This window comes from Alosa pseudoharengus, unplaced genomic scaffold (genome assembly GCF_046254945.1).
Source record: "Alosa pseudoharengus isolate Yale_2024_CS ecotype anadromous, Long Island Sound unplaced genomic scaffold, YU_APseudo_1.1 YU_APseudo_1.1_scf_4, whole genome shotgun sequence".
Classification (NCBI taxonomy): Eukaryota; Metazoa; Chordata; class Actinopteri; order Clupeiformes; family Clupeidae; genus Alosa; species Alosa pseudoharengus.
Window position 1 is genome coordinate 26401054 of NW_027468774.1, and position 24055 is coordinate 26425108.

Genomic DNA, 24055 nt, shown 5'->3' on the forward strand with positions numbered 1-24055 from the left:
TCATTTTCATCATTCTGTGGCCAAGTACACAGGGAAGTTGGGGACCGATAACTTTAACTGTTATGTTACAGCAACATTTAAAGTTATTTTGAGTTACAGTTAATTTCTAAACCTTTTGAAGACTCAAGTATTGAACACGATCAGTCGTTGATAACAAACTATTTGAGGATATATTCAAGGATGTACACTTTGCAATGACTCCTTTGGATAAACCCTGTTTTCCCCCAGCTTCTAAAACTAAACAAGATGATTTGACAAAGGACTCACTCACAAATTGTAAGTATCATCATATTAATCAAAAAAGAGCATTAATCATGCAAGCTGGTATGAATTACACAGGCAAAATGAAGGAGTTTTACAGTTCTCCTTCAACAAGTATAGACCACTGAATAAATTGGTATTTCCTTTAATTTTATTTCAGTACAGCATTTTGAGGATATTAATGCATTCAAAATGTGCTCTAAATCAATTAATTTCCTAAAGCAAGAGTGTGGTACTCAGCTTTTAAAACAAATCTGTATAATTCTATCTGCAGTTGAGTTAAATGACGAAACTGACATGCAAACAGATATTTATACATCTGATGAGGAGCCTGAACAAAGCAAGAACATTAGGGTGTTGTAGGTTGCTCACACACACAATCCCTTTATCACACCAACCAGGGGCGTAGCCAGGATTATTTTATAGGGGGGGCCAGCTGGATCCAGACTTTTTATTGGGGTGGCACTTGGGAATCAAAACTACTATTTGAAAACTACTCAAAAAGTTTTGAAGATTAGAATGGCCTATTTTAATAATGGCAATAAATTGTGCAAAGCCAACACTGATACACAGGTCAGTTTGTTGGCCACTCCAACATATTTTCCATAAATAGGTCAATGCCAATAAAAAATATTATGATAATGCACCTTACTTAATCAGTTTTATTCAAATGATGTTAACTCAAAGAACAATAATAAATACTACATATATTGTATGTATATATTTGATCTCATACTGATGGCCAAACTATATTTCTTTCTGATATCCACTCCAAGTACTTAGCTGTAAGTAACATGGCTCTGAATTAAGAAATTAAGCCTTAGAACCCTAGACTGTTTTAAGGGCTTTTTCACTACCTTAGAAACATTTATCCTGGTCAATGTAAGTGCCATACACACATGCTATATATTGTTTTTTAACAGAGTCTAGGCTACCCAGATCTGCCACTATTTCATGTATTAATACTTGCATTGATTTCATTTTGATTTTTAAATAATAAAAATACAAATAGTGTATTATAAAAATTCTTATATTTTGACATGTATCTCACCACTGCAAGCTGGCACATGTGTGCATAGGGCAGACTGTTGATAGCGTTGGATTATGAACATGCTTTGCCACCACAACACACAAAAAAGTGGGGTAAGTCGAGCTATATGAAGTTATTATTTTGATGTAATTTTGTCTGTTTTATAACCCAGACGGATGCACTTGGTACCAATAGATAGCCCTGTGTCTCCTCTTTCTTCTGATATGCTTGCCATATCTATCCGATCACGGGTTCACGAGTAATTCAAACGAGAGTAATGGGTGCGCAGGTGAACTGTAAATATGAATCAATTTTATTTAATTACATGATATTTATTTTTATTTTCATACTGGATCGCACAGACAAGTGTTTAGTCTCGTTGGAAAGCCCCACTTCTGCTCTGTCACGCAATTAAGGTTTCATCTCGCTGCGATGAACAGTTCCGGAGCAATGTAACAAAGAATTCAGGCAAAGCAGCCTGCCTCTGCCTGACCAGCTATGGCAAGAACCACATGCAGTGAGCAAATTATGTATTTATAAAGTAGCCTAGGCTAGGCCCTATTAGCCTACCTGGAGCCATCTGGAGATATGTGCCTAATATGCTTGCATTTCACCCGAATTTTATCGAAATATTCTTGTAACAGCGTTCCCGCGGGGATTATTTTTGATCAGCCCCACACATCAATGTCAGAGCCTAGGCTACCTAACAAGGACAGCCCAACGCAGCTCACTTGGCTATGATTTGTGACACATTCTAACATCTTATTAATGTAGCATTAATGTTCCAACTCATCAACTCACCTGTTACTGAGGTTAAGTAGTAGGCTAGCCTAGTCTACTGTCAAGTGTTTTTAACAGATGACTTGAATTGTCCCGCTGCTGCTGCTGCTGCACTAGGCCTAGCCTACTCACGATGTGATCACAACCGTGGGCTACACTTCCTGACTGGGCCAATGGTCATAGATAGAGTGCAGTAATTGGTTCAGTCCCTGCTTTGCAAAGTGTTGTCGAAAACGGCAGAAATTCTTTTTTTTTTTTTCACTGAACGGAGCTGGGGGGGGGGGGGGGGGGCCAGCAGGGTGGCCAAGCTTTGACCAGTGGTGGCCGTGGCACTGGGCTATGCTGTTCTAAAACAAATTCCATCATCAAATTATTAATTACATTTTCACGTGGGGTAACTTGTTGCAGGGCAACCATAACCGGTTCCATGTCTTCCGATTAGATGATTAATCATCAGTTTCTTGAAACTTGAGGTTGGTATGAAGGAGTGTATTGTGTACTGTATGTGAGCAAACATTGTGCACGTTACATCTTGTTGCAACTTCTTGCAGGGCAACCACATAACCGGTTCCATTGGATTGGATGACTAAAGGTTCCATTGAATTGGATGACTAAAGTGCTCAAGAAACTTATCTGCCTGAATCTCAATATTCTGATCACAACAACTCTGGGCAAATTACAAGTCAGCACCAGTGCTGCATTCATTGTTTTGCACTTTTATAATCACATCACCAAAAGTAGGTTATTGGTTTTACCAAAATAATTTGGCACTATTTTTAAACTACAAACCTATAAAATATTTTGACAAAATATGATGCCATTTTTTTCCAACTAAATAAAATAAAAATGACAACATACTATTTTGTATTTTACATACATGTATCAAACATACTGCCTATCCCTGGCTGTTGGCTGCAGCAACTCAAGCTAGGTAGGCCTGATTGTTTTGTGTTTGTTTTGTGTTTATGTTAGTTTTGATCCAATTTGACAGCTTTCCTATGTTGCCCACCCAAACTTTCTACCAGCCCACCCAAATATAGTAGCCTAGCCTAGGTTAGAACCAGCCCTGCCCTGCATGGAGACATATTTTACGATAATAATGGAGAAAATGTTAGCAAAACTTTAGGTTTTTGTTAACGGAATCTCCCGACCCTCATTCATCTATTTGCGCAACAGCCCACATTCTGCCTTCAATCCAGCAAGACAAGTAAAATAAATGTTTTTTTTTTTTTAAAGCTGTCATCGTCATAGGCACGATATTTAGTCTACCTCTGTTAAGCCTACACAAAGTTGCGTATTAAGGAGTATTTCCTGATCGGGGAAACCTTTCGTTCCACAGTTCAATTGTGCCGCAGGCCAATAAAGGCAAGCGTGTTTGCCACTTACATTTCTGACGTCTGATACTTCACACTGCTGCAAGTGCATCAAGAAAGATCCCGCCTTACACCATGTTAATGGCCAATCGTAGACTAGGATTTGGGGTGGCACCTGGGGTGGCCAATCGAATCTAAAGGGTGGCCTGTGCCACCCGGAGCCACCCCTCTGGCTCCGCCCCTGTATATATATTATACATATATACATAGCCTAAACATTATGATGCTCCGGACCTTTGCTTGAGGAAATTTTCCATAACTGGACCTCGCTGAAGATTAATTGAATACCCCTGATATAGTGTATCATGCTGTTGGGGAGGAGAGGGGTCGGGAATAGTGATGGGGATGAGACCGCCTATGCCGAGTCCGAGTCAAGACCGAGTCTTTGAAGGGTCGAGACCGAGTCGAGACCGAGTCTGTTGGTTTTCAAATACAGTCGAGTCCGAGTCAAGACCGAGTCTTTGAGGAAGCAAGTCCGAGTCGAGACCGAGTCCTTTACCCAGCCGACACTCAGCCAACACTCAATAAGTCATTTTACTGTGTGTGGGCCACAACTGGGCCAAGACAAACTATAAGAGTCATTTTACTGTGTGTGGGCCACACCTGGGCCAGAGCAAATTCTTTGTGTCAGTTATCAGTGACTGGGCCATTTTTGGGCCAGGGACCAAGCCAGAAGTGGGCCAACACTCACACTACCCTGAAGCAAGGTAGTGGGCCAGAGGTGGGCTGGTCAAATTTTGCTATGTGGGTAGGAGTCGAGACCGAGTCGAGACCAAGACCATAAAAAAATGTCAGTTTTAATATTCATAATTTAATATCACCCCAGTTAATAATTAACAGTTAGGCCTACAGACTAAGCTAGATTGGGAATTATTTAGAGGAGCAGTCTTAACGTCTTAATATGGACTATGCTGACCTACAGACACTCACCGGCAGCAGAGCCATAGAGATAAATAAACGGCTCTGACAGCAGTATCTTTGCATTGCACCATGAGATGTCATTTTCAAATAATGCCGGTCAACATTGCATTTTATTATTATTGTTGTTATGTGTTGTCTGTTTTTTATATGAACATAAAAAATGCGTTGGTCTCGAGGACTCGGTCTGAAATTACGAGTCCTTCTCCTCCCACTGTGGTCCGAGACCGAGTCAAGACCGAGTCTTTGAAGGAACGAGTCCGAGACGAGACCGAGAAAGCAGAAATTGGTCTCAAGACCGGACTCGAGTACTACATCACTAGTCGGGAAGAGCTCCAGTGGGAACACCATTCTTGGGCAGCAAGTATTCCCTGTGAACAAGACTCTGAGCAGGGTCACACAGGTTTGTGATCGGAGAGAGGGGACATTGGACGGAAGGCCTGTGGCTATGATTGACACGCCAGGACTCAAAAACTCTTCTGGTGATGAGAAGAAAGTTATTCGTGATATCCTAAAAAGTTTGTCTTTCTAGAAGCTGGTCCTCACGTCTTCCTGGTTGATTTGCCTATTGGCAACCTGACAAAAGATGACATTCAAGTCCATAAAATGATACAAAGCATGTTTGGGAAGAGGGTCTGGCGGTATACTATCTTGTTATTTACCAATGGAGACACTCTGGAAGGGACTGCTCCAAGTGATGCTATCAGCAGTGCAGACCAAGAGTTGCGTGATTTGATCTGGGAATGCACTGGAGGGTTCGTAGTCTTCAACAACAAGGACATGGCAAACCGGACCCAGGTGACTTTGCTCAAGGAGAAGATAGTCAACCTGATGGCCATCAACGGCAACAAGTGGTACCCAAGAGGGTATTACCCGTGGTCCGAGAAGAAGATCAGAAAGAGGCATGAGAAGATTGAGGCGGCCCGTGTTCAGCTCCTTGGGAAACTCACGGTAATATTCAGCTACTTAATATGGCATATTGTCGTACCATAAAGCTAGCGTCATAGGATATCTCCCTCAGGTTTGTTTTGTTAATTTGTGTAGTTTTTGTTTAGATCTCCCAGGTCTAATGTAACATTTTTAGTGCATAATAGAATAATAGACAGGGGGATGGAGAGCTTCTTTTTTTCTGATCGTGAGTGGTACGACACATAAATACGCATGCTTTCCTGCACCCCCACTTCCCTATGAACCCTTGTATTGTAGAAGTCAAAAACCCCACAACTATGTTTAACAGCATAGAACCCCCCCTAAATTGTCTATTTTCAGCTTGAAAGATTGCTTTTCATTTTCATAAAAGCTATATAAAACTAGGGTTCAAAGAATGTCTGCGGGTAATTTTTGGCTTGGCAATTATAAAATGATTTACAGACCATTTTACATTTACATTGTATAGACCACACACCCACCCACACACACATTCACACACCTACAAATATATTCTACACACATACACTATAGCATTTTTTTGTGGAAGAACGGCTGAATGTTGCCCACTGATCAAATGTAGCATTTTTGTTTACAAAGAAAGGATTTGTGTTTATAAAAGGTGACAGGTTGTTACTTTATGCAAAATGAGTGTAAAAGTCAACCAAACATCTTAATTTCAAGGGTTTAGTGAAGGTGGATCATTTTTGATAAGGGGAATTTACAGAATATGAATAAAACACAAGGATTAAATTGTGTTTGTGTTAGGGTGATAACATCTAAATAAAAATAGTTCCTTGATTTGCCTCCAGAACAAATGACATGTTGCTAATTTAGACCCTTTCCAAATTCTTACCACACAGTCACAGCATCAAAGTAAATTAATGGACTACACAACTACACAATCTGTGCTCTATAACAACAAAATAACCTTTTAAATAATATTTCCTCTAGAAGCAGTCAAATTTAAAATGTCAACATCTTTTTCTGTAAATATAAAGGCCTACACATCACCACTGATATCTGAGCAAAGGTCAAGTTGGGAAATGGAGAGAAAACTTAAGCAATTATCTATATTTTATACAATTATGTTCTAAAACTGTGAATGTAGAATTATGCACTACAATAGACCATGATAAGCTGTACTATAGACTAACTGGTTTAGCAAGATCAGCTCTGTCACATCATGTGGACATGGATTATTCTTGAGGTTGTCATCACCTGATCTCAAGGAGCAACATTTTTGTTTCATGGTTCAGCAATATTCAAAGCAGGAAGGTTTGTGATCTTCAACAACAAGGACATGGCAAATCAGATCCAGGTGACTTTGCTCAGGGAGAAGATACAGCCCCTGATGGCCACCAATAGCAATCAGTAGTGCTATATCAGAATATTATCCCGGTTCAGAGAGGAAGATCAGAGAGAGGTAAAAGAAGCACATGGTGGAGAGAGCCGATGACATTACAGAAAAGAAGAGGGAAGTAGAGGTGTCATAATGATGCCGGAGTAGAAGCTGGAGCTCTATAGATAAACAACAGTCTAGAGACATGAGTGACAGTAGGAATAGCTACTTGAGTAGTTATGTGCTCTAGTTCCCTACTTGCATGTGTTTTTATGCATGAGAATATCTTCTGATCCAATACATATGCCCACTCACAGTTCATGTTTAGTCCAGTAAAGTGGGATAAATGTACGGCCACTTTTCTGATGCTAATTAGCAGAGGTGGGAGTAAGTCACACATGTGCATTGTGCAAATCACAAGCAAGCCTTAAGTCCCTAACCCTCCTGTGATTGCTATGTGTCTGAAATATTACTGCAGTTGTGGTCTATAGCTGTGGAAATTCCCAAATATTTCTGAGACAGATTTGATGTAAAAACTAGAGACTAATGTAAGCATTCAAATGATATCCTTTAGCAGTATCAATGCATTTTCAAATTATTTTCACTGTGGCAACAGCCAACTACCAGACACCAGGGGCGGACTGGCAATCTGGACAGTCTAAGGGCCATCAGCCTGGCTCAGTGCTTCAACAGCCAAGTAGCCTAGTCAGTGTCTTGCTCTCCAAATAGGCCGGGGTGCACTCATATATGTGCACTATACAGTAGGTAGTCTAGGTCTACCATGCACACACCATCCGTTTCAACACACCCCCTAACAGAAATGGGTTCCAACAGACAGGTTGTTGCCTCATTATTGAATGACGAAGAATGAGTTGCATTGTCTGTCTAGATGTTTGGTACCACAACAACCACATATTTGCAAAGAAAAGCACCATACAAATTTTGTCATCTTGGGTGCCATGGTTTCGGGTAGTTAGGAAAAACTGCATTTTTTGTGGTTCGGGGGCCCCAGCGCGGGGTGGGTGGGTAGTGAGTGGCCCCTGGGGACCAAACAAAACTTTTCTGTAAAAGTCTAGTGGGGCTATACTGTAGCCTACATGCCCACCAAGTTGGTGGGCATATTAGCTGGACTTCAAAGTCCACATGCATGTAGGCCTACGATAGGACTACAAGTCCACAACTGTCTGGGAAACTCAAAATCTTCCTCAGGTTTCCCACCTGTTGTTCCCACAGATGGCGTTATGATTTAAATATAAATATAGTGCCTTGCAAAAAGATAGGATGACAAGTTGAAAAAAAAGCAAACCTATTTTACATTGATTTTATTAATCGATTTCACCATTGTTTGCGTTAAATATAGAACTAGGCTACGCTATATTATACAAAACAGCTGAGAGTGTCTCACATGTCACCCAGCGCGTTTAGTTTATAGGCTATTTTTGAAAAAAAAAGTCTAGTCTCTTAATAGCTAGGCTAGGCTATATAATTGGCTAAATAATTCGAGATCGGGCCCTATCATGACATTCTAAAGTGCATCGTCACTCGTCAAAAGTCTATTCAAATTTAGTAGGATGTCAAGTTCACATTGGGAGGGGTTTCGTTATCAAAAGTGGAGCGCATGGCGCAACAAGGTGTTCCTAGGTTTTTTAATCAGTCATATGGGTGTGTTTGGGGCATAACATCATTTTAACCCATTTACTGCCTGCTAAAAACGCCTATAGAATCCTATGGCATTCTAGACTAAATAACCTTATTTCCTGAGGGTTTTCTGAAAACATACTAAAAATTGTCAACGTCTACCAAAATTTAATATCTAAGCCTCTGTAGCATCTAAAAACATTAAATAAAAAGCATGCTGCGCTACGCAGCATCCAGCGGGAGGGTCAATGTTGCGTCATGCAGCATCCAGCGCGAATGGGTTAAACCAATGAGAATGACATCTGGCATTCCCTTCAACGGCGCAAAGCATATGTCAAATAAATGCATCGGTATTTTAGCATTCAACAGCGCATTTGAAGGAGGCTGCTTGCGAGAACGTATGAAATAGTCATTCATTCAACCATGCATTACTAAAACCTAGCATAGCCTTCACGCATTTGCACTCGTCTATTATTTGAACTCATTGGCAAAGTGAAACTAACTTTACCAAGGTGTCAGTCAACGAAGACAGTTATATGCAGCTACTTTCACTATTGACTGACAATGGGTTACCATCGAAAACATGGGCTGGAAAAAGCAACACTTACCCTAATATTGCTCAAATGACTGAATAAAACAACATTTATCCTGCAGAGGAGTTGTTTATATCTCGTGACAGTGCGTCTTCAGCTGTGCTCCATACGTCTCGCCTCTCCCCTAATCACTTTTAACCGTCATTACCAATTTGCAAATGATGGTGAATAACTACTCATCATAAGATGTACAGTATTTCGTAATATCTTTATTCTAATTATGTTTCCCATTGTAATCGTGCAATTTGTAATGCTTTGCATGGACGTGCGCTGGTGTGCGTTCATGAATGATAGAAGGATGGTGCGTGCACCTGCCAATATGACTGTTGACATGCGCTCTTAAAATAGAATATGAACATCTGGCCATTGACTTCTGACCAGGTTAAGGTTGTGTATGATAGCGATTTTTAGACAACGCGCCAGGCCCCTCCCTAGGTTGTTAATTGCCACACCCCTGGAGCCTGTACTACGAAGGGAGCTTAACCTACCCAGATGTAACCCAGGGTTACTTTGTTAAACCGGGTTTACAAAACCTGGTTATCTTTAGTGGTGTTAATCGGTACTACAACGCTGATTATGAAGTTGATTTGTTGAGCCGGGTTAACCTCATTGGAGTTTGTGCGCGTTCACATAAAAGGGGCGGGTTGCAGCACAAATCACCACTTTGAGTGATGACGCGTTCACCTTATTTAACGGATGAGGAATGCACAATTATTATGACAAGTTATGAGGAATTAAAACCCACTCTACGACAAAAATCAAATACGTCGGCAGTGAACAAAGCAAGGCAAGGCTGTTGGCAATGTATTGCAGATCCAACGTATTGCAGATCCTAAATGCCTAAAAGTAAAGTTTTATTTCCACATGTTCTTCAAATACGGAGGATTAATAGCTAAATAGTATTTAATGAGTTGAAATTCAATTGCTTATTTTGAGTTCATAGAAATGCCTACAGATGCAACACAATTTAGAAGTGGGCATATAGATTACAGTAATAAGGATAATTGAATGTTTAAGTAGCCCCATTGACTGATTTAGTGTATGCCTAATCCTGTGAACATTTCAGATGCAACACCATTGCCAAACGCACATGGCAGCAGGTGAAAATGAAACACAAACACATTATTCAGAATAGTGGTTTATATAGTCATAGCTTGCATTAATATTTCTTAATTATAAAAACATGTAGGCCTATGCTTATAGCCTTCACTTGGCCTCTGTTTTACAGCTAACAAGAAAAAGGTGTCTTTGAACACTACTGTAAGGCACCAGAGTGTTTTACAGTAGCAGAGGAGTTGGCCATCGCAAATAATAGTGGAAGGCCGATTATGGAGGGGGTTGAGGGAGGCATTCGGTCGGATTCTGGTGCTGTGGAAATGTGTAGCCTTTATGTGCAGGGTACAGTAATATGACATTCAATTCAACACGTTTGCTAAAATGGTGATTTTAATTTATTAGGCCTACTATATGTCCGATTTATTCTTGCTCAGATGTTCAGCATACTGTAGGCCTATGCAGGGGCGGAGCTACGTGGTGGCCAGGGGGGGCCACGGCCACCACTAGTCAAAGCTTGGCCACCCTGCTGGCCCCCCCAGCTCCGTTCAGTGAAAAGTAAAAAAAAAAGATTTGCTGCCGTTTTCGACAACACTTTGCAAAGCAGGGACTGAACCAATTACTGCACTCTATCTACGACCATTGGCCCAGTCAGGAAGTGTAGCCTATGGTTCTGATCACATCGTGAGTAGGCTAGGCCTAGTGCAGCAGCAGCAGCAGCGGGACAATTCAAGTCATCTGTTAAAAACACTTGACAGTAGACTAGGCTAGCCTACTACTTAACCTCAGTAACAGGTAAGTTGATGAGTTGGAACATTAATGCTAATAAGATGTTAGAATGTGTCACGAATCATAGCCAAGTGAGCTGCGTTAGGCTGTCCTTGTTAGGTAGCCTAGGCTCTGACATCGATGTGTGGGGCTGATCAAAAATAATCGGATGCCTGCGGGAACGCTGTTACAAGAATATTTCGATAAAATTCGGGTTAAATGCAAGCATATTAGGAACATATCTCCAGATGGCTCCAGGTAGGCTAATAGGGCCTAGCCTAGGCTACTTTATAAATACATAATTTGCTGACTGCGTGTGGTTCTTGCCATAGCTGGTCAGGCACAGGCAGGCTGCTTTGCCTGAATTCTTTGTTACATTGCTCCGGAACTCCGGAAAATAAATATCATGTAATTAAATATCGGGTTCAGTCAGGTCAGATCAGTTCGTGTCACAGATATGGAGCGCAGAAAGGGCATTTTTCATTACTGTGTCAATGGCACTTACAATGACCAGGATAACTGCTTATAACTAAAGGTAGTGAGAATGGCCAAAAATAGAGTAGCCATAGGGCTAAATAAAAAAAAATGGCACACACCACATATTTTTCACATTTGCTCAGCCCCAGAGAATCCCTCCACCATGGCAATGATATTGCCAGATTCAGAACAGTCTGCCCTATGCACACATGTGCCAGCTTGCAGTGTGAGATACATGTCAAAATATAAGAATTTTTATAATACACTATTTGTATTTTTATTATTTAAAAATCTAAATGAAATCAATGCAAGTATTAATACATGAAATAGTGGCAGATCTGGGTAGCCTAGACTATAAAAAACAATATATAGCATGTGTGTATGGCACTTACATTGACCAGGATAAATGTTTCTAAGGTAGTGAAAAAGCCCTTAAAACAGTCTAGGGTTCTAAGGGTTAATTTCTTAATTCAGAGCCATGTTACTTACAGCCAAGTACTTGGAGTGGATATCAGAAAGAAATATAGTTTGGCCATCAGTATGAGATCAAATATATACATACAATATTTGTAGTATTTATTATTGTTCTTTGAGTTAACATCATTTGAATAAAACTGATTAAGTAAGGTGCATTATCATAATATTTTTTATTGGCATTGACCTATTTATGGAAAATATGTTGGAGTGGTCAACAAACTGACCTATGTATCAGTGTTGGCTTTGCACAATTTATTGCCATTATTAAAATAGGCTATCCTAATCTTCAAAACTTTTTGAGTAGTTTTCAAATAGTAGTTTTGATTCCCAAGTGCCACCCCAATAAAAAGTCTGGACCCAGCTGGCCCCCCCTATAAAATAATCCTGGCTACGCCCCTGGGCCTATGTCCGATTTATTTTCGGACATACAGTAGGCTATTCTTGCTCAGATGTTCAGCATCACCGATGGAATACATGAATGTCCACGTACGGGCATTGCTATGAGACGTCTTCCTTGATCATCTGACAAAGATAACGAATTCCCTCGGCTGAAAATCTATATCTTCATAGAGAAGAGAGTCTCTCACGATTTGCGCTCCAATGTCGTATGGATCATCCAGGTACGCCGACATGTCTCGGGAGAAATTGTTAGTGGAGGGGTGGGACTTATAAAGGGTGTGGTTAACGGAAACCTCGGGTTAACCAAGACCATAACTTGGGGGATATTCCATCAACCTCGCTAATGAAGGCGGCGCTTAACAGAAATAGCCTGGCTTGAACTAGCGTAGACTTCCACTTGGGGCTGAAGCCGTTCCATTAACTCAAGTTAGCGGCATCTTGGTCTCGTTTATTCAAGCGAGGTTAAAGTCAGCTTCATCTCTGCTCGTGCACGAGGTAGAACAGTAGACCAAAACAGTAGATTGACGAAAAGAGGATATATGTCTTAAAATTAAGACAATACTAGACGATTTCTGTTCGATTTGGCAAGCGCCATCTACAGGATTTTCATCGAAAGTCATCAAATTTAACATCGAGAGAAAAAAATAGATTGCCTACTGAAATGGGAGAATAATGAAAGCATACATTTAAAAGAACAATGCTAATGGTTTTGAAATCAATTGCTAGTTTGATTGGCTTCACTCTTGAACACATAGGCTAGGTCTACAGTCTATGCTTGAACAAAACGAGTGTATGAATAAATAGTATAAACTCAAAAACAACTTATGGATATGCATATAGATATTCAAAACTATCTATAGCCTAGCTTACGTTCTTAGATTAAAAGAGTTCATTCACTCCAAATTATTGTCTAGGTGTAGGTGGTCATAAAATAAATTAGTATCAACATAATAGGCTATTGTCTCCCATAAGTCCCAAAGTGTTTTGAAATAAAACTATCTGAAATGCAATGGCTTTCAATTCAATGTATGCCTAGTATTTAATCTGTGTAGCACACAGTTGATTTGACATTCATGAACAATCGTCGACACATGAAGCAGTCTTAATTATTAGCTGCCTAGGCTACAGAATCCTTTGGCTTGCATCAGATATATAGCCCACTGGCAAAGCTGAACAGCCTACCAAATGTGCATGACCCTTTATCAGCAGTAGACATAGGCCCTATGTCTTTCATCAAAGATTATAACTAAAAATGCCATTATCAAGGTGATAAACAATGTAGCCTTAATACTTCGTATGGGAAGCGAACCTGCGAACACGCAAAACTGTAATTCTTTTCCTATGACGTCTCGCTGCACGTTACACCACCACAGAACGTAAGTGACGCAGAGTAGCACGATTCCTAGAACCACACGCATGTGAAGTTAAAACATTTTTAATCGTATAATCAAAATACATTCCTTGGAGCTAGTGAATGTGTAAATCCATGCTTGGTGCACTGTCGGAAAAAACATTTCTATAGGCCTACTTCTATTTTTGAAGTTGTAGGCTAGGTGACGAGAGCACAGGTTGACGGAACCATCTTTTTGGACTCGTTTTCCGACTGATTGTTTTTTTTTGCAACACAGCTTAATTTAGCTTGAAAGTTAACCTGCTACCAGAGCCCTTCTAAGGAGAGCCTCCCCACTCTCTATTAATCCCATACAAACCGAATTTGGTTGCAGTTCACCAGAGTTCACCTAGATGGCGATCGCGGGCGAGTCCAAAATACATGGGGTCCTATGGAGCTACATTTGTTGTTTTCACCTATTTAACAACTGAAACCCTCAGATTTTATTTTATTTTTCGCAAAATAGATATGGATTTTCAATCAAAAGTGAAATAATCCGGGAGTCATGTCCTTTCGTTTTCTTACAGGTTGGGTCGTTGTTGCCCATAACACGCTAGCATTGATGCTATGCTATGCTATGATCATGCTAATGAATGACGTCATTGGCACGTTTTAAAGGCTTTTTAGAACAATTAAGTGACTTTAAAAAATATAATACTCAACCAAGTGTATTGTCTTTGCCTCCCCTTTCGAATACAATATTCAAATTACTTGAAAAAAAATTATATCCCGAGAAAAGTGGATTTTGAGGAGTACAGCTCCATAGACCTCCATTCATTCTGGACTCGCCCGTGAGCGCCCCTAGATGCAGTACCACACCGGAAGAGTTCCGAGAGTGAAGGTTCTCTCCTTATTAGACATTCTCTGCTGCTACGGAGCAGGTTAGTTCTGTGGCATAAATTCCCATGGTTACCAAGCTGGGATTCACGTTAACCTCATTAATGGAACGACATTCTCACTAAAATTAGCGAGATTTATCGAAATAAGCCAGGTTAGTTCTGTGGCATAAATTCTCATGGTTACCAAACTGGGATTCACGTTAACCTCATTAATGGAACGGAATTCTCACTAAAATTAGCGAGACTTATCGAAATAAGCCAGGTTTGGCCTTTAGCGAGGTTGATGGAATATCCCCCTGCTCGGAGCAGGTTTGAGATGCAGCGTAAATTGCCATGGCAGCATACCTCGGTTAAAACCTATCCACCTTTCGTAGTACGGGTTAATCGGGAAGTTACGCCACACGTGATCAAGTTACTCTCGAAGTTACCCAGATAAGCCAGTAACCCCGCTTCGTAGTACAAGCCTCTGGTCGCAGCAATGTTTAAAAAATAAACGTGCAAAATACCGAATTAAGCTTTGTGCCATGCGCTGGAGCCCAAAATACAGCCCCACATGTCACAACATTGCACTATTTTGGGGAATCGCCGCGGCTGATTCGAAGAGGCCGAATTATTTCTGCCCAATGATTTCTCAATGGAACTAGAGATCGCTGCTATTGGCCAGGAACGACCTGGAAGTGAAACCGCATGTTACACTCGGCCAGAGCCCTTCTAAGGAGAGCCTCCCCACTCTCTATTAATCCCATACAAACCGAATTTGGCTGCAGTTCACCAGAGTTCACCTAGATGGCGATCGCGGGCGAGTCCAAAATACATGGGGTCCTATGGAGCTACATGGCTACATTTGTTGTTTTTACCTATTTAACAACTGAAACCCTCAGATTTTATTTTATTTTTCGCAAAATGGATATGGATTTTCAATCAAAAGTGAAATAATCCGGGAGTCATGTCCTTTCGTTTTCTTACAGGTTGGGTCGTTGTTGCCCATAACACGCTAGCATTGATGCTATGCTATGCTATGATCATGCTAATGAATGACGTCATTGGCACGTTTGAAAGACTTTTTAGAACAATTAAGTGACTTTAAAAAATATAATACTCAACCAAGTGTATTGTCTTTGCCCCCCCTTTCGAATACAATATTCAAATTACTTGAAAAAAAATTATATCCCGAGAAAAGTGGATTTTGAGGGGTACAGCTGCATAGACCTCCATTCATTCTGGACTCGCCCGTGAGCGCCCCTAGATGCAGTACCACACCGGAAGAGTTCCGAGAGTGAAGGTTCTCCCCTTATTAGACATTCTCTGACTCTGTATTTTCATCGCATTTTCAGCAGACGCAACTGCCTTTATCTGCAGTATTGTTGTTGTTTTTTCCTTTTGCACATTAGATCATATTCTACGGAAACTAGCCAAATGGCGTACGGAGATTCTAAAGCTGCTGAAGTTTTTTCTTACGAAAGCCTAGTGCACGCCGTTGCAGGGGCTATGGTGAGTTACTTTACTAAATTCTCACAGAGCAAATAGGACAGTCGAAAGTAAGAAATTCAATTCAACTCACATAATTTGTCCAATGACTGCTTGAAGATAACAAGACAACAATTGTGCCGCATCTTACGCTTGAAACTGCTATTCTGCTATTTGCCAAGTGTCACGATCGACTTCCGACTTTGATGTTTTTGAAGTTAGTTAGTTAGTTAGTTGCGTGTGCTGATACATCCAGTGGAATTTTACAATCCCGTAATCAGTGTGAATCACACCAATTTGTTCTGTTGTTCGATCTTTAACCCTCTATACCCCAGTGGAATTCTACAACAATGCCCCAGATTCCTGGGAATTCGAAGAGAAAATGGCAATTTGAGAAACATTTCAAATAACTAAAAATCTAATGAAAAGTGTCAATTGTAAGTTTCTTTCAGTTTAAAGATTAGAAATTGCTCTTTCAAATGATATATGATCCATTAAGAATTATATATTCATGTTTCCCATAGACGGCCATAGGCCTACTCACTTACAGTCTCAAAGTCTTTCACTAACAAAAAGTTATAAATATGGTTCACATATTTCTGTATTAGAAGCTGGGAAACAAGATACTATATGAGTACTGATTTCATTGAAATAGACTGGCATATCTTGCACTTATTTGGGATTTAGCTGGACAGTAAGCCTTAGGCTACAGCTAAAAAATGATGAGGATATAAACTAACGTAGGCCAGAAGCATAGCGCATGAAATCGTGACTCATTTGATAAGCATGTCACCAAGAACAGGGACTGTTAAACCTGACATGGATTTACGTTTTGTTTTACATGCACATCATGTTATATAATTTATCTAAACTTGATCAGTTGATGATAATGAACCTGTTGCACTCGTTCACTAACCTTCAACCTATCCTGTGCTAACGTTAACATTACGAGTCTCAGACTAACGTTACATCAGTGAAGGTAGCAAATTAGCAGGCTTTTTTGTAATCACAAAGATGACGAGACATTGGCCTACTTGTATACAAATACATTTTCCTAACATCCATAAGCAGAAAACACAACGGTGGTTCCCGCTTTGGTTATTAGTCAACATAAAAACTCATTGAGAGACACATACATAATAGTAGCCTAGTTTGCAATAACTGTAAGTGGGATTTGATAATGTTAGCTTTACTGTACATGCCAGAAAGGGGTAATGTTAATGTTATGTGTTAAGATATAACTGCAAATAAACCTGGCATGGGTTTATCATAAACTTTATTGTTAATTAGGCCATGACCCATCACTGAATTATGCCTATATTTTGCTGGTGCTAGCTAAACTCAAACTCAAACTTTCACAGTGACAGCCATACGATTTGTTTTATGCCAGAGAGGCAGCTATGTCAGTCATGACAAACGGGAGGATGCTAACGTTAAATATATTACACTTTCATGTTTTTATTTTGTCATTTTCTTACATCAATATGATCGTCACTTACATCAAAACATGGTGGATGCACATCAATACTATCTCATCTAACGCGGACGCTTGTTAGAAGCCATAACTCCAGAGGCACCGTAAGTCCTCAGCCGGTCAGTCAACAGGCTAAACTCAAAAATACCGGAGAAATGTCAATAGCGACCTAGCCATTTAAGTGTGTCAAAATAAAAGTCTGGTGTTTATGTACCCACTAACGCTGTATTATTTCATGTATGAAGGTTATACTGTAGCAGATGTCTCTTTAAGAATTGCGGCCGGCCGCGGCCGTTACAGGAGAATACAGAACGGCCGTCGACGGCCGTTACGGGGTATAGTGCGAAGTGTCAATCAGGTGTTTTTTTTTTTTAACCCCCATAGGGCAGCGTCACAGCAATGACGGTGTTCTTCCCTCTCGACACTGCACGATTACGTCTGCAAGGTAGGCATACACACAGAGCTTAAACTGGCATAGCTTATTCCATTGTCAAAATGTGATGATTACCCATGATAAGACTTTGACACTAGCCTAAACTAAAACCATATCACGTCACTAAAATGCATAACGTTCCCAAATCAGATTTTGGCAATATCACATTATGACATAGGCCTAAAGGAAGACTCATTTTGGCTGCAGGCTACATTTCTCACCCCCTCTTTCTTTTTCACAGTGGATGAAAAGAGAAAATCCCAGTCAACTCCAGCTATTCTGTCTGAGATCATAAAAGAGGAAGGACTGTAGGTGCACCTTGTGATCATCACACATTGAGCAGTATGGTTTGGCATTCATAACGCTATGTGTATAGCCTACTCAATCTTCTCCTCTCCCTTCATCTTGCTTGCAGCTTGGCTCCCTACAGAGGCTGGTTTCCAGTCATTTGTAGCCTCTGCTGCTCCAACTTTGTATACTTCTACTGCTTCCACAGTCTGAAGGCCGGCTGGTGCCAGGGACATAGAGCCAGCCCAGCTAAAGACCTCATTATAGGCATTGTAGCAGGTTGGTACCATCACTGACTCCATTCCACCACTCACTGACTTCAACAACCAAAGTAGAAACTTCACTCTGGCATGGATGAGATGACTGACGTAAACCTCATTCATATATGAACTCTGGACAGTGTTCTCAGAATAAGACTCTTAGTCTGCCCCTTGAAGTTTCTCACTCACATGCATTACATTCTCACCCCCTACAAATGACCGGGTTGGAGTTTCTGGCACTAATCATTTACTGTGACAATCAGTTATCATCAAAATTTGAGATGGTTTTAGATGGCATGGGTGTACAGGATTGACTGAATGCTATTGAAGGATGTGAGTTTTCATACGAAAAGGAGACAAAACAACAATGCTGCCTTCCTTACTTCCCTTTTCCTTTCTGTTACCTTACAGGAGTAGTGAACGTCTTGTTAACTACACCACTATGGGTGGTAAACACCAGGCTGAAGTTGCAAGGGGCAAAATTCCGCAATACAGATATACGTCCTACTCACTACACGGGCATAATGGGTAAGGACATGGTCCATCAGGATTGAAAGACTTTTAACTTTAATAGTAGCCTATACTATATCAACTCGGAATATGAATCAATAATAATAAATGACGATAACAATTAACATAATGACATCAAGGAAAAGCCTCACTATCAGATCAACTGTAGACACCCTAGTGATAAGGTCATTATAACCATCTCTGTCTGATCTGGGTTCTAGATGCCTTCACTCAGATAGTGCAGGATGAGGGTGTTGGAGCACTGTGGAACGGTACCTTCCCCTCTCTACTGCTGGTCCTGAACCCTGCAGTGCAATTCATGATCTACGAGGGCCTGAAGAGGCAACTGGGGAGGGGCATCCACAGAGAGGTGAGAGGGCAATAGTGGCGTTAAGGGTCACAAGTGTGTCTTATCGGTTATCCGTCACCATCACTCTACTGTTGAGTGGTCACTTATTATCAGATGCAGGTGAAGATAATGGGGTAGTCTGCATGTTTACAATAATAATAATAATAAAAAAATCACTTTTAGATGAACTATGCATAGACTAAAAATGCATATTACTAAGTAATTTCTTTGTTTAGTTGGTGATTTGTCACCAGCTTTTTCTGGCCAGCCACAACACAGTTTGCTGATCATCTCATTATCTGGCTGAGTGATCACTTGATATGGGGGAGGAAGATAAGCCTTTCCATGTGATGTGCTGAGTAGATGAGATATGAGTGAAAAGTTTTAAAACTCTTTCAGCTGAGCTTTTGAGCTGATATCAAAACCTTTCTGTTGACCCTAAAGTTGTCCTCTTTGGAAGTATTCCTCATTGGTGCTGTTGCCAAGGCAGTTGCAACTACTCTGACATACCCTCTGCAAACAGTGCAGTCAATCCTCAGGGTGAGTGTTTTTCTCAAGATCAGCAATGTCTAATGTCTACTGTCATTTTACAATGAAAACGGCTTATAAGTCATCCACTAACAGTCTGTATTAGGACTTTTCTGTTGTGTGATGTATGTAATATGATATGTTTTGTGGCTTGCACTGAGGTATCTTCTCTTTTTGGTTTGTGTCTGTTCATAGTTCGGCCAACACAGGAAACAGACAGACCGGTCCAGGCTGATGAGCAGCCTGAGAAATGTCATGTACCTGCTGATCAACAGAGTCAGGTAAGAACACAAGCCAACTCTTTCTTATCTTATCTTCTACATTTGCATTTATGCAGTTGATATACCTCCAAAGCGATATAGAAGTATAAAAGGAGCCTATTACAGTTTGACATGGCTTTGTCCCATGTACGGTGTTCATTTTAGGACATCCTCAGACTCAGGTGTCAGCGTCAGAAAAACCTCTGTCATCTTCAGACAAAACTGCCTCAGCGTCAGAAAAACCTCTGTCATCCTCAGATAAAACTGCTTTAAACCAAACGGCCTCAGAAAAACATCTCTAAGGAGTCAGGTCTCAGAAAAAACATCTCCAAAAAGTGGAGTCAGGTCTCAGAAAAAATGCTGTCAGAAAAAGTGGAGTCAGATCTCAGAAAAAACGCTGTCAGAAAAAGTGGAGTCAGGTCTCAGAAAATCAGGTCTCAGAAAAAAAATCCAGAACGACACCTGGACCATTATTTCTTACTTTTGCTAATCGTTTCCCAGTTGTACACTACCTACCAGTAAGAAACCTGCATCATTATCATCACATCATTATTCCCAAACCCCCATAAAGACAAATGTGCTATGCCATGATGTGATACCATATAATACCATTATGATAATACCATTACATGAAATAGCAGGTAGTAACAACACGGCACATTTTCTCTAAATAAGTTAAGATAACATCTCATATCAAATTAATTCAACAACGCTGCAGTTATTGTCCCCTGGGGATTACATTTCAAGTACCTCTCTATCTTTATGTCTGTCTATTATTGTTGTGCAATGATAATGACAACTGCTAACGTTTTATAATGTTATTATATGGTATTACATCATGGCATAGCACATTTGTCTTTATGGGGGTTTGGGAATAATGATGTGATGATAATGATGCAGGTTTCTTACTGGTAGGTAGTGTACAACTGGGAAACGGTTAGCAAAAGTAAGAAATAATGGTCCAGGTGTCGTTCTGGATTTTTCGTGGTGGAAAAATGTTTAACCCACTTTTCCCTAGCTCATTGAATGTACCGTAGTCCTACGAAAAATAATATATTTTGCTGTATGTAGTAGCCTACGTAGCCTACTCCAGTATGTGCCTTACAGCAGCTGCTAATGTTACTAGCGAAGTGAGGTTAGACATACATTGATTTCCTACAATGTGTATACCATTGGATCACTTTCTACCTTTACTTATAATTTCTACATCTAACCAAGCACCAAATATAACATGCCAGGGACAGAATAAATGTATTAAGCATAATATTAAACTCACCGTTCTGTATCCGTCGTCTTCTTCTTTCCCCACTGTTCGTTCTGACAGTGTTTTTTCTGAGACCTGATTTTCTGAGATCTGACTCCACTTTTTCTCACAGCATTTTTTCTGAGACCTGACTCCACTTTTTCTGACAGCCTTTTTTTTTGAGACCTGACTCCTTAGAGATGTTTTTCTGAGGCCGTTTGGTTTGAAGCAGTTTTATCTGAGGATGACCGAGGCTTTTCTTACGCTAAGGCAGTTTTGTCTGAAGATGACCGAGGTTTTTCTGAAGCTGAGGCAGTTTTGTCTGAAGATGACAGATGTTTTTCTGAGTCTGACACCTGAGTCTGGTTTTTCTGACGCTGAGGCAGTTTTGTCTGAAGATGACAGATGTTTTTCTGAGTCTGACACCTGAGTCTGAGGATGTCCTAAAATAAACACCGTACCCATGGGATATGCCTGACCTTTTACATATATATTCCTGGTCTGGATTACAATACCTTTTTTTGTAATTACTTCTTTTATTTAATAATTTCTTTAATTTAAACGTTTTGGTGTGGTCTCCCCTTTATGGTACTCAACCAAGAGCCAGGTGGTCGTAACAGTACAGATATACAGTACTGTATCTCACAAAAGTGAGCCAATTTGGACTTTTTCCCTTAAGGGTGTACTCACTTTTGTTGCCAGTGGTTTAGACATTAATGGCTGTGTGTTGAGTTACTTTGAGGGGACAGTAAATTTACACTTTTATACAAGCTGCTATTTTACATTGTAGCAAAGTGTCATTTCTTCAGTGTTGTCCCATGAAGAGATATAATTAAATATTTACAAAAATGTGAGGGGTGTACTCACTTTTGTGAGATACTGTACATGTTGTTTAGCATGTGTGTTCCATCATTGAACCCATTATCTTGCTCTTATTAGCACCAGCAATTGCAATCCTGTCATCTGTAGTGAATCTATGCTGCCAAATGTTAATCCCCCGGGCCTTTGAACTCTTGCAGACAATACGGCATGCTGGGCCTGTTTAAGGGGTTGGAGGCCAAACTCCTGCAGACGGTCCTGACCGCGGCCCTCATGTTTCTGCTCTACGAGAACATAGCCAGTTTTACCTTCGGTGTCATGGGAATGAGGAGACCTGTATCCAGTCATTGATGCACTCACTTAACTTTACCTTGTATGTGGGTCTGTTGAATCGCCACTCTGCATTTGTATTTTTGTTTTTGTTTATTTATTTAAAAACGTTTTTATAATAGCAAAAACATGAGATGAAGCAAGGAGGCGTTCTTCCTGGATGCTGGATTGGCTTATCAGGTACTGACTGGCTTTGTTTTGTTAACAGCAATGAAATGTCCAAAATCATAACACATTACACTGATGTTATGGTGCTTCGAAAAACAAACTTATTAACAGGCAATTTTGAATGTTGGCTGTGATTTTTGTTAATATGAATATGTGATTTTTTTAAATGAATGCTCGTTCCACAGAACAACATCATTAACAGAAATACAAAACGTAATTCTACGCCAAGCATGACAAAATAAAACATAAGAAAGGAAAGAATCAAGAAGTGTGCAGACTCTATTTTAACTAGATGTACCGCAGAGCGGTACAAAATATGACCGCCGCCCAGTCCAGCACATTTTTTCCACAAAAAGAAATCACGCTGAAAGGCCTATATGATTCTAACTGTCTCACTAAATTGCATTATCCACACTCAATTCTCACTGGTATCTGCTAGACAACAAGTACCAAAACATGATTAGTTCATAGATTTCACATGTAAAATGAATTTTATACAACCCCACCTCCATCTTGCCTGTTCATAATTCTGAGAAATTCTTGATTGTTTGTGTTATGTTTATGTTATTTGTGTGGGTGAGTGTGTGTGGGTGTGTGTGTGTGTGTGTGCGTGCTTGTGTGTGTGCCTGCGTATGTGCCCGTACATATGTCTACTGTGTGAGTATGCGTCATACGTATGATTACTGTGAATGTATGTGTGTGTGTGCGTGTGTGTATCTGTTTGTGCACATGTGTGCACATGAAATGGGTTAACATGACCCCTGGAGGCAAACATACGAAAAAAAATGGTCATCCTAGGCCCTACAGTTCTCAAGATATTCACAGAGAACTGTGTCTGCCCTACCCTCCTTTCGGGGGGTCCAGTCCAGCGGGGGGGCTACAGATCAAAACCAAAAATGACGGTTCCATGCTATCCATGTGGGGGTACATGCCCACCAAGTTTTGTGTACCCCAGTCTTTCAGTGTCCCGGGAATCCTTGTTGGTGTACGTCACTAAATGTACACATAAATTATTTTATTGTAAGGCCCCCCATGAACGAAAGTACACAAAACTTGGCATGCATTCGGAGGGTGTCATAATGATCCTACACTTTTAATTTCGTGCAGTTTTGACCTTGTCAGCCAGAGATATTGTGATGAAAACACCTAATTTTTTGCTTTTTAATTTTTAACTAGGTGGTGCTATACATGAAATAAGTGGTAATGGGATGGGTTGACATGCCCCCTTAAGACCAACATACATAAAAAAGGTGGACCTCCTAGGCCCTACAGTTCTCGAGATATTCACAGAAAACTGTCTCCGGCCACCTACAGGCCAGTTGGTGTATAGTAACATAAATTAATTTATTGTGTGGCCCCCCATGAACGGATTTCCACAAAATTTGGCGTGCATACAGAGGGTGTCATAATGATCCTACACTTCCTATTTCGTGCAGTTTTGACTATGTTAGGTCACAGATACCTTCAATTACAACACCTCATTTTTACTTTTTTGTGTTTAACTAGGTGGTGCTCCACATGAAATGAGTGGTTATGGAATGGGTTGACATGGCCCCTTGAGATCAACATACAAAAAAAATGGTCCTCCTAAACCCTACGGTTTTCGAGATATTCACAGAAAACTGTGTCTTCCCTACCCTCCTTTCGGGGGGTCCAGTCCA

The 24055-nt window shown here is 40.4% G+C and overlaps 1 protein-coding gene and 1 pseudogene across 5 annotated transcripts; both read left to right on the forward strand.

The window, feature by feature from the left end:
* slc25a17 (solute carrier family 25 member 17) lies at positions 1 to 22736 on the forward strand. Of its 5 annotated transcripts, none has more exons than XM_076265649.1 (10): positions 1 to 276; positions 1322 to 1404; positions 17591 to 17651; positions 17881 to 17947; positions 18055 to 18206; positions 18599 to 18715; positions 18919 to 19067; positions 19491 to 19586; positions 19770 to 19855; positions 22097 to 22736. In XM_076265649.1, exons 2-10 carry the CDS (start codon positions 1366 to 1368, stop codon positions 22245 to 22247), a joined length of 918 nt encoding a protein of 305 aa, XP_076121764.1. In that variant the 5' UTR covers positions 1 to 276; positions 1322 to 1365; the 3' UTR covers positions 22248 to 22736. The 5 variants fall into 5 exon arrangements, with proteins under 5 accessions (XP_076121764.1, XP_076121763.1, XP_076121765.1 ...); XM_076265648.1 differs by lacking the exon at positions 1322 to 1404 and adding an exon at positions 15657 to 15756 and having other exon boundaries at positions 22097 to 22735; XM_076265647.1 differs by lacking the exon at positions 1 to 276 and adding an exon at positions 15657 to 15756 and having other exon boundaries at positions 22097 to 22735.
* On the forward strand, positions 1804 to 5625 carry LOC143102028 (GTPase IMAP family member 4-like; annotated as a pseudogene).
* Positions 22737 to 24055: the final 1319 nt, after the last annotated feature.